Here is an 11247-nt window from a genome sequence, read left to right as displayed (position 1 = left end):
TTACAGAATTTTCCTGTAATTTTAAATAATGTCGTACAAAATAAAGAAAAATCCATAACTGTGAATAAACATGAACTGAAAACTCCCACAAAAAAGACACAATTTCACACACATGTGATTTTATGTAAAAAGAAATAATGTTAAATTCTAGTTTAATGCTGTAACTAAAAATCTAACATCTGATGCCCTGAGAGAAGATTATACAGAAAGAGGTCTGAGTTGTGTAATCGCGCAAAGATCAGTTATTATTGGATGTTTTCACTGTAAAGAAAAAAGAACGAAAACAACGATACAGCAGCACGTCATAAGTGCAAATAATAAAATGTTTTATTTTGAAAATAAATAAACTGAGTAATATTACTCGTGAGTTCTGTATCTTGAAAACTATATTTTGTGTGCAAAGACAATTAATTCTACAAAGAAATTGATAAACTTGTTGAAAAGTAATAATAAGACATCAATGAAGACATACACAAATTTAACGATTTTGAACATTTTAAATTTCATTATCATTTAAAATCAGCAGCTGTCATTAAATATCGTTTTAAACAGAACTGTTTTAAAATAAAGTTCCTAAAAAACAGAATATTTTTGTAATTATGTACTTTGTATGTTTTATAAATACTATGAAAACTAAAACAAAATTAGATTCACAATTTAAAACATATAGATTGCTTTAGGAAAAGAGCCAAAAGCATTATTGATGCCTGAGAAGTCCATCGGCAGTAGACTGCAGAAAAATGACATTTCAGGCTTTATTCTGAGTGTGATCGCCTCTTTCTGTTTCTCTGCTCTTTCCTGCACCTCTGGACCTTTGTATTCCCCGCTCATCGTCTAAACTTTCCATTCTTGAGAGGAAGAGAAAAACAGCAATCGGTGTTCAGTCCTGGTAACAACAGTGTGGTGGCTGTGAGCGTGATGAGTCGGTGTGAGGGGATTTGAAGAGGTCTAAAACCTCCTCTGTGTTGTTGTTGTCAGCCCTTCAGCTGCAGAGCTCAGAAAGTGCCGTCTGCAGCCAAACAACGAGCCTGAGCAGCCTGAGGACCTCACAAACCCACACGCTCACTCTGACGTCAAAAGGGCTGCTTCTTAACGAGCATCAGCGGATAAAGCCGCGATGAAAACGTCGACCAGTCGGCCCTGATTGTTCAGATCTGAGGTCCTCAAATAACACAGCTGTATAATTATCATTTTACATCCTCTCAGGATCTTCACCCAAGACCAACAGCGCCCCCAGCAGCTGATGCAACATCATTGCAGTGGAAAAAACACAGTTTTCACACGCAGGTCCACCTGAGGGGAGGCGCTCAAGTTTGAAACAAAGAGTTGTGCATTTATCTGGTTTTATTGAAGCTTCGACAGGTGTGGACCTGTCTGAGGATGAACTTCAGCTGGGCTGTACTTTCATGTAACATCATTCGTACCACAACCTGGTGCAGCGAGCCAGTGCAACCTTTATTAAACAGGTTATTAAGAACACCCTTTTTCTGGGATCAAATCTGTTGAGGAAACTGAAGTAGAAGATGGAAAGATTGCAACAGTTTGCTGGTGACATGTCACCCCCTGGTGGCCAGAGTTGTAGTTACAGTTTGAGGGTAATTTTGAGAAGTTTCTGGAGCGTTTTCAGTGATTTTAGCTGCCGGTGGAGGTTTTTCAGCACAATTACTTTTATTATTATTACGCAGTAAAAAAAGAAAAAGCTGTTGTCTCATTAGTACCTGACAGCAGCTGGATCAGTGCCCAGTATAAGGGAGAGATATTTAGTACAGGAGTCGGGCTCAGATGTCGCTATTGGTCGAATCGATCCTACGAGCAGACTTTAGAGCCTCGCTGTTGTCCAGCACTTCCTGTCTGTAACGGCGGCTCTCAGCTGTAGCTTTGCAGTCGTAAATGAAACGATTCATCTGCTCCGTGCTTCACTAGCAGCTTTGCATGATATGCAGTTCAAAATAATCACTTAGCTCACACTGAGCCTCTGCGCGGTCTTTGAGAAACTCCTGTGAAGGTGAAGATTTTCCCAAACCAGGAAATTTAGTCTTGCAACTCTGAAAGTAAACCTTCATCTCTGCGTTTGGACATCATGTGGGCCGCGTTCTTGTTTGTTTCTGACGGACTGATTGGTTGGGATGATATCGACACCCGCAGTGTGCTCTCGGCAGCACTTGAGAGAATATTGACGACTGAGATGTTTATCAACATGAACTTGGAAAAAAAAAAAATGTCTGCTATTAAAAAATACTCCTGTACATGGGAGATCTTTCAGTTCTGGCTGCTCCACCGTTCTCTGTGACATCACAAAGTTCCAGGAATAGAAAAGCCTGATAAAATGAGTGAGTGCAGCCTGACCCACACTCACAGGGATGACTGTACATACACTGAGCTCATTATTACAAACTTTGATCAAGTTAATATGAAGGAACGGGAGATTTATGACAGGAAACAAGAACAAAACGAGGAAAACAGGTCCACTTTTAATCTAATTTTATTACCTGGTTATTTAGTAATATAGATTTTTACACCTCACTCATTAAAAATAACGACCCCCTCAGATAAATCTCGATAAGTGCATTTAGAAAAGGACAGGCGCCAAAAAACAACCATTACAAGAGAAGCTGGAAACATCTGTGCGTCTCTCTTCTTGTATATAAAAGGAGGTAAAGCCACAGATTCTGATTCTCCACAGAACGACCCAGTCTGCACGATGACATGGAAGTAGGACAGTCTCTGTTTGCCCCACCCACTTCCGCCTGCAGCATCTTGCGTCGCCTTTAGCAGACGACAGCGAGGAAACGCTGCCGCTCAGGGAGAGTCCCTCCAGCAGGGAATGATGAGAAAGTGAACACACACACACACACACGTGCTGTTTGACTTCAGCCTCTGACTCTTTATGGCTCAGAGTTCCCCGTGAGGAGCCTCCAAAACAAAAATCCCCAAATCCCCCCGACACGGTCCGGCGAGCCAACACGAGGCTCCGCCTTTAGGCGAGCGTTCAGCAGTCCTCTGAGTGTAATTTTCAGGCACTATGGACACACACACACACACACACACACACACACACACACACACACACGGTCCAAGCAGTCAGTCGTCCGGCTCGGTGACACACTGCTCCACGATCTCTCTCAGGTTGGGGTTCTCCATGGCGGCCGCCACTCGCTCCTTATCGTTGATCTGTTTGTTAACTGAGACAAAAACAGAGACGACACAAACGTTCTGACAACTGGACCACACCGGAAACCCGCACACGTGCCGCCCCCTCCTGTAATGTTTGAGCTGGAATAACCTCAGAGAGCGCTGCTTAGCTCCAACATATCATCTCAGTGAGGGGTGTTCCTCAGGGCTCCATTCTAGGACCTCTGCTGTTGCTCCCAGCTCGGGTTTATCTGAGTCTTTGTAAAGATTTCACCACATTTCTGAGTAACTCAGAGCTGGGTCAGGTATCAGCGTCAGTGGGATCAGTGCTGTGGTTTCAGATTCAGGGTTTTAATGGTTAATGACACCATGTGCTCTGAACCACTTGCTCATGTCTGTGCTGTAATGTTCATGCAGCATTTTAGCCTCTTGTCTCTGCACTTTATTGCTCTGTGGGGATTTTTAGCTCTTCACTCTCACCTGTTGCTGTATTTTGTCAGTTTGCTCCATTTTTTAAAAGTCGTTCATGTAACTTGTCAGTACAGATAATCTCTTGATATTATTTTTTTATCTTGCACCGTCTACATGCTAATACCTTTACACGTTGAGCACTTTAATCCCATAGTTCTTAAGTTTTGTGTAAATTAAACCTAAAGACGGTCAAAATAATAGTAACCATAGGAACCTGTGCAGAGCCGGGGTAGCATGTGACTAAAACAGTAGGACAGGGTTAGGAGCAAAGTCAGACGTGTAAAGTAAATACCATGAACGTCTTGGCTTCTAACAGCAGATTCAGGTAAAAGACAATCTGTAGTTTCTAAAAGCTCAGATCCTTCTGAACCCCTGCTGTCTTTGCTGAATACGTCTAGTTCCACACAATCCATGAAAATGCCTTTCAAAAATAAATGAGGCAGACTTACTATCTTCTTCAGTAGAGTGTGTTCCTTCCGAAATGTAAATTTCCAACTGAGAAGGCAAAGAAAAAGAAGCGTTGTTAACGGGCTGCTTGTTTCAGAATCATTTATCCAGCTTTTATTCAGTTAACAGAGGATTTGAAAGCCCGGCTCTACATAAAAGCGAGAAACACAGAGGAAGGTGGTTTAGGATTAGAAACTCGGAGAGCAGAAATAAAGCAGGATTTCTGCGGCTCAGAGAACAACAGACGCCATTCATCGTTTAAAACTCAACTTTGAAACGTGAACGCTGCTCAGAGTGTGATAAAACTGAAATCTGACGGTGCACAGCGTGAACTCTCGATGACTGAGACCGCTCTCAGATGACTGGTTTCAGTGATAGTACTTGGTCCCCAATGGGCAGAGAAACGCTATCATGTGGCAGGAAGACAACGCTGGAAACTAACAGAGCTTTGTCCAAGAGAACATCTGGGGCCGGTGTCCTGCAGGTTTTAGATCTCACCCTGGGTCAACACACCTGAATCACATGACTTCATTACCAGGCCTCTGGAGAACTTCAGGACATGTTGAGGAGGTCATTTAGCCATTTAAATCAGCTGTGATGGATCAAGGACACATCTAAAAACTCTTTTAGCCTCTATAGGGCACTGCTAGCCTCTGTCGGGCACTGCTAGCCTCTGTCGGGCACTGCTAGCCTCTGTCGGGCACTGCTAGCCTCTGTCAGCCTCTGTCGGGCGCCGTCAGCCTCTGTCGGGCGCCGTCAGCCTCTGTCGGGCGCCGTCAGCCTCTGTCGGGCGCCGTCAGCCTCTGTCGGGCACTGCTAGCCTCTGTTAGCCTCTGTCGGGCACTGCTAGCCTCTGTCGGGCACTGCTAGCCTCTGTCGGGCACTGCTAGCCTCTGTCGGGCACTGCTAGCCTCTGTTAGCCACTGTCGGGCACTGCTAGCCTCTGTTAGCCACTGTCGGGAACCGTCAGCCACTGTCGGGAACCGTCAGCCACTGTCGGGCACTGCTAGCCTCTGTCAGCCTCTGTCGGGCACCGCTAGCCTCTGTCGGGCACCGCTAGCCTCTGTCGGGCACCGCTAGCCTCTGTTAGCCTCTGTCGGGCTCCGCTAGCCTCTGTCGGGCACTGCTAGCCTCTGTCGGGCACCGTCAGCCACTGTCGGGCACCGTCAGCCACTGTCGGGCACTGCTAGCCTCTGTTAGCCACTGTCGGGCACCGTCAGCCACTGTCGAGCACTGCTAGCCACTGTTAGCCTCTGTCGGGCACCGTCGGGCACTGCTAGCCTCTGTTAGCCACTGTCGGGCACTGCTAGCCTCTGTTAGCCACTGTCGGGCACCGTCAGCCACTGTCGAGCACTGCTAGCCACTGTTAGCCTCTGTCGGGCACCGTCGGGCACTGCTAGCCTCTGTTAGCCACTGTCGGGCACCGTCAGCCACTGTCGAGCACTGCTAGCCACTGTTAGCCTCTGTCGGGCACCGTCGGGCACTGCTAGCCTCTGTTAGCCACTGTCGGGCACTGCTAGCCTCTGTTAGCCACTGTCGGGCACCGTCAGCCACTGTCGAGCACTGCTAGCCACTGTTAGCCTCTGTCGGGCACCGTCGGGCACTGCTAGCCTCTGTTAGCCACTGTCGGGCACTGCTAGCCTCTGTTAGCCACTGTCGGGCACCGTCAGCCACTGTCGAGCACTGCTAGCCACTGTTAGCCTCTGTCGGGCACCGTCGGGCACTGCTAGCCTCTGTCGGGCATCGTCAGTCTCTGTTAGGCAACATTAGTGAAACTTTTTTTGAAGTGGATGCAACTTTCTCGGACTCGAACACTAAGTAAATGAACTCTCACATGATGTGAGAATAAAATCAAACTGTTAATGAGAAGAACAGACATGAAAAGTGTTAGCTTATAACCAGCTGTTGTTGTTGTTGTTTAACCAGTGCTCGTCAGGCTTGTCTAATCTGCTGGTAAAAAGTAATTAGGACAACATCAGGAATAAATGAGCATGTTTATGCACTTTTCATGTGTTACCTATTAATTATACGTTTAACAGAAGGTGAGTTTATTTTTCATGAGAATCAGGAAGAGAGGATTAAATACCAATAATACAAATATGAGTTTTTGTAGCAAATAACCTGAAATAATCACTCACTGTATTTTTAATGTTCCTGTGTGGTTTGGATTAACTGCTATGCAAACAGTCAGTGAGAGCTTCCTGCAGAAATCAGGCTCCATTAAACAAACTTTTCATTACCCTGATAACTTTTTCTGCCAGTGTGAAGCTGCTTTGTCCAGCACTGCTGATTAAAATCACTCCTCTAATTAAGAGGCTACTCGACTCGTTTGTAAAGCAGCTTTAATGATGAAGCTTGCAGCTCTCCACCTGCCTGCACCCTCTCCGGTCTGTCTGATAGCAGTCCAAGAACTCCTCGATCTCTGATGCTGAAACCTCTCCAACGAGCTCATGAATAAACCGCTAACGGGCTGCCAAGGCCAGCGGAGGGTTCGTCGACAGCGGTATTCCTGCCTCCGTTTCTCCGAGTGCCGCTCATTGATGTGTTAATGACAGAACAGCTGTGTCTGTCCAGGAAGCTTCGACTCCTCCGCTTCCTTTTGTTCTCTGTTCGATTTGTTTTGTCACGTCTGAGTTTGGAAGGCAGTTCAAACGTCTACGCACACAAAAACAGCACCGGGTGAAACTTCTATAATTATATTGCTAGTTGCTCTATACAGAAAATGGCTGAAAGCAAAGGTGTCATTTGGCAGAGGTCAGCTGACCACTTTGTTGTGGCATCACTGAGAAGCGGGTGCGCATTTTAACCTAGACCATGACGAGCTCCGCCTAAACCCTGACCAAAAGTAGAAAGTGGGCGGGGGAAAAGGTGATGCCAATTGCTAAACACAAAGGTTCAAATCCGGGGTGAAAATGTGTCATCTGTGGTTTGGGTGCAGCGGCTTATGTCACGCTGAAACTCACCTTGTGTTTAAACGGCAAACATCGCTGGAGCTTGACTTGTAAGCACAGGCCTGCAGACACAGAAGAAGCCCATCAGACACTGACGAAGAGCAACGTTAGCAGCAGATTAGACGAGTGTGTGTCAGAGTTTACTGATGAGGAAAACAGCAAACAGGAACATCAAACATGAGAAGAAGCACGTGCCATAAAAACTAAGGCACTGTGTGTGTGTGAGCATGCATGTATGAATGAATGTGTCTGTGTGTGTCTCTGTATACATGACTTCCTGCCACACAATATATGCTTACAACTGTTTAACCACATTTCCTGGTTATCCAAAGGTCATCTCCCCACACCTGTATACAGCTTAACTTTAATGGTTCACCATATACAAGCATAGGGGAGCCCCTAAATGGCCGGGGCTGAACATCCTTCACAAGATAAGGAAATCTGTAGTTGTGCCTGTAGTTAAACATTACGGCCCCCCCACCATTCAAGGGGAGGAGAACAAAAGAATATCTAAACATGCCGTTTAAGAAAAGGTTTACAAACTGAAGCACAACAGTGACAACATTTAACAACAATAAACACATCGTGAGAGCAGCCTCCCATTCAAAAAGAACCAACTTCTGCCATTAGCTGCTAAATTAATCATAGTCCCACAGTGATGTCTTCAGCTGCCACAGCATATATCAGGTTTTATATAGTCTGTCTTGAAGTAGATTCACTCTGTCGCTCCGACAGTTTGATAGAAATAGGAAAAGGAGCTGGAGCGGGCCGATAAAACATCCTGGACCCCCCACAGTTGTGTTAAAAGGCTCTCCATGATGCAGCAGCGCTGTCTGGTTAAAACTTTATTTGCTTTTACACACACACACACACACACACACACACACACACACACACACACACACACACACACACACCTTCCAGAGATCGCTTTGAGCTAAAAGCGAGGCGCTGGTTATTTCCTGCTGCTCATCACATTAAGAGCGTCCTCGGGCGGACTCTGTCACTGCAGCGCCGCCGCTGTGAGGACGTCCAGAATAATAAGTACGAGCTCTGTGGCTGCCAGCACGGCGGCCTTACAGAGGTGATGGAGAGACTGGACTGTGATTAAAAGGGAAACAAACTTCTAATTAAAATAAATCAGGTGATTACGACCCCGTTGCACAAGAATTCAGTGATGTGCAGCTCTCATAAATATTCATGTTTTATTCCCAACAGAAGAGAGAAAAGACATCAAATGTTTAAACTGAGACTTTTACTGTTCTCCATGGAAGAGAGGAACATTTTGTAAGAAGGAGAAGCAGCGGGGCAGCTCGCTCTCTGAGCACGAGGCTGTTTTCTACATGTTCATTTGTTTTCTTTGCTCTTATTAAATCTACTTTAACAAGTTTGCAGATACGGGCAGTGTGACAGAGGTTTACTCTGATTACACAAACTGTATGCAGGACTAAGTAGTATTATATAATATTATACTGCAGTGTATTTCTGACTAACCTGACGACACTTACATACTTTGAAATCTGTAGACAGTACTTTCTATATGCTGACAACACACCTGTAAGAATCATGGAAACTAACCTGACCCTGCTCTACCTGAAGCCCTGACACAGTGTATCCAGCTACGCGTCCACAGACAGAATGACACCAAACACAGAGCGGGTCACCTCGGCCGAGGTAATCGGGTCACTGGCAGCAGGTCAGTAACATGTCTGGGAATAAAAAGAGTGTGAGAAGGAAAGACGAGCAGAGGTTCACAATCTGCACAAAACTACGTCGAGCAGCTGCTCTCTTTGGCTCAGACATTTATGCACTGATGTAAAAGACGAGCGGACGCAGTGAGAAACACGTTCCTGCCATCAGATTCAAAATGAGCTCATTGTTTTATCATAGTGGTTCATTTTCTCAGTTTAAACACTGGACACATGTCTCTGTGCTCCAGGAGATAAAACAGGAGTTTATGAGGTTTGCAGTGTTACTTACACTGCACACAGCATCCCAACTAACAGCTTCTCGGGTGGATCACAGACTCTTGTGTGACTGGTGGTTGTTTGAACTTTTTAGTTCCTGATTGTTTTTAGCTCGATTTCATTTTTGAGTGTTCAGTCTTGTCTTTAGGCTCATGTTGATCTTTCACTCTGGTTTCTTTTTGTTGAAGCTAAGATTCGTTTTTCAAATGCGGTTCCTCCTGTAAGCGTCTCCTGCAAAGATTTTCCATAAACCTTAGAAATAGATTATCTGGAATATTTTGAGTTGTCCTCCTAACAGGAGCTGAAATAACTCAGACTGGTTCAATCATCGACTCACCGATCAGCGTAGCCAGGGAGCAGTGGGGGACGGTGGGGGAGAACCTGATGATGATGAGGTACTCGTCTTCTCCGAGCTCCTGCACCTCCACGCACTTCTCCGTCACCACCTCCAGCTCCTCCAGGGTGTTGGGCTTCTCTGGGTCACGGATCGATTTGATCACATCTGATGGAGGGCAGAAAAAGAAAACGTGAGTCACATGATGGCGAGATTAAAGTGAGAAAACAGGCAAAGCCTCGTGTTTGAGGATCCGCTGAAACAAACTGAGAACGATACGAAGAGTCCAAGAAATTCTGAGTTTTTCCTGCTGCAGAGCAGACCTGTAGGAAGGTGACTGTGAAGGAAGTGAGTCTCAAGGCTGTCAGGCTCAGATATATACATACACCCCCACGAATGTCAGGTTAAATGCCTCTTAGCAAGATGCACCTCAACCACATGCTTTTGTATCCATCAACCAGCTTCTGGCACGTCTGGCTGATATTTGACTGCTCTCCTTTGCTGAATCAGTCGAGTTCATTTAAACTGGTCCACAAATTTTCAGGGGTTTGAAACGCTCAATGCTAAGCCCAGTGTTAGCCTGCTTTATCCAAAACCAGTTCTGCTGTGTGTTTGGGATCGTTGTCCTGTTGGAACTCCTGACTGTGTCCCCGTTTCACTCGGCTAGCTGCTCATTTGAGCTGAGGGGGACAGTCTGGGTGTCTCCCAGACCTCAGTGGGGACAGATCTGAGTAACTTGTACTTGTGTGATCTTGGATCCTTGCTCAGAAACGGCTCAGAGAGACTTTCCCAACTTGTGTAAATCTGCAGTTCTGCTTTTCAGATCTTCACTGAGATGGCTGGACTTTCCCATTGTTCCCAGTATTGGTCAATCCAGTGAATGCTGTCAAACAAATCCTTTTTATGCTGCAGAGAGAATCTGTCAGTCGTAATTAACCATGATCACTAATGAGAAGCTAACAGGCCTCGGCCAAGTTTAAAGACATTGTAGAACCTCCAACATCATTTATCACAAGCTTTCAGCATGTGCACGTAAACATCAAAATCAATTCAGACTTGAGCACCCAGATCCTGTTTTTAAGTTTTTTAAAACTGTCCATGCTGGAAGAAGAACCGTTCAAAGAAATCATTAAAAGCCCAAAATGACTGTGAGGTTCAAGCCTGTGACGAGTGGATGGAAACTTCATGTAGTTTTACTGAGGAGGACAGTTAAAAATAGGTCAAATGTTGAGCGTAAGTTTTAATTCTCTAACCTTTTCCACATGTTTAACCAGACAAATCTTTTCTTTCGTCGCACCAAACTCCAGTTCAATAATCTCACATTTAACTTAATCTTCAACAGTTTACGTTTTTACTACTAATCTATAACACCTGCTAAAGCTCATTACACGGTCGACACTTCGGCGCGTAATTTAATCATCTGCGAGCAAAGCTGACAGAAAACTCTTACTCAGATAGTTTTTCTTACAGTGTGGCGGTAGTCATCACTGACTGCATGTGTTTAACATTATTTACAGTCGTTGGTATTTATTGTCAGTATCCTGGCCGTGGGTTTACAGACTTACAGTACGTAGACAGGTTAGCTGACAGTGCAGTAGAGCCTTGTTTATGAGACCAGAGCCTCCATTAGCCTCCATTACCGGCTGAACGTACCGTACACTTCTAACGCTTTCTCCTCCATCTTTTTGGCCCTCGGGGCATTCCAGTTGTCCGTCAGTCCGGAGAACTGTAAAACCTTCGTGACAGTTAACGACACGAGGCTCAACACTGCTTCCATGTTTTAGAAAACGCCATAATAAACGGGACCTTTCGCGGTGACTTTGGCAGGAAAGCTAATGACAGCCGTTAGCGTACAGCAGCGCGCCTTCAGCAGATCTCTATCTGCGACAATGGAACCAAGCAGCTACAGTTAGCATGAGCGCTAACTGCTAAACTGTATACAGAT

At 45.4% G+C, this 11247-nt stretch overlaps 1 protein-coding gene across 2 annotated transcripts; it reads right to left on the bottom strand.

Annotated features, from left to right (window-relative positions):
- Positions 1–2464: 2464 nt before the first annotated feature.
- ciao2a (cytosolic iron-sulfur assembly component 2A) lies at positions 2465–11225 on the bottom strand. Of its 2 annotated transcripts, XM_085415043.1 has the most exons (5): positions 10956–11225; positions 9306–9470; positions 7014–7063; positions 4053–4098; positions 2465–3182 (listed from the first exon to the last, which is right to left on the bottom strand). In XM_085415043.1, exons 1-5 carry the CDS (start codon positions 11077–11079, stop codon positions 3082–3084), a joined length of 486 nt encoding a protein of 161 aa, XP_085271169.1. In that variant the 5' UTR covers positions 11080–11225; the 3' UTR covers positions 2465–3081. The 2 variants fall into 2 exon arrangements, with proteins under 2 accessions (XP_085271169.1, XP_085271170.1); XM_085415044.1 differs by lacking the exons at positions 2465–3182; positions 4053–4098 and adding an exon at positions 5588–6705.
- Between the last annotated feature and the right edge of the window lie 22 nt (positions 11226–11247).

Source organism: Rhamphochromis longiceps, linkage group LG7 (assembly GCF_057381845.1).
Source record: "Rhamphochromis longiceps isolate RC_006_pf linkage group LG7, R_longiceps_female_GT1.1, whole genome shotgun sequence".
Classification (NCBI taxonomy): domain Eukaryota; kingdom Metazoa; phylum Chordata; class Actinopteri; order Cichliformes; family Cichlidae; genus Rhamphochromis; species Rhamphochromis longiceps.
Note: the sequence above shows the minus strand (reverse complement) of the source record. Positions and strands in the feature narration are given on the sequence as shown.

Excerpts from the sequence above, each read along its gene's own strand:
- ciao2a (XM_085415044.1), bottom strand. The coding sequence starts at position 11,079 with ATGGAAGCAGTGTTGAGCCTCGTGTCGTTAACTGTCACGAAGGTTTTA. Across the intron at positions 9,471-10,955 it reads GAAAGCGTTAGAAGTGTACG|ATGTGATCAAATCGATCCGT; the intron begins GTACGTTCAGCC and ends GCCCTCCATCAG. Across the intron at positions 7,064-9,305 it reads CTCCCTGGCTACGCTGATCG|GCCTGTGCTTACAAGTCAAG; the intron begins GTGAGTCGATGA and ends CTGTGTCTGCAG.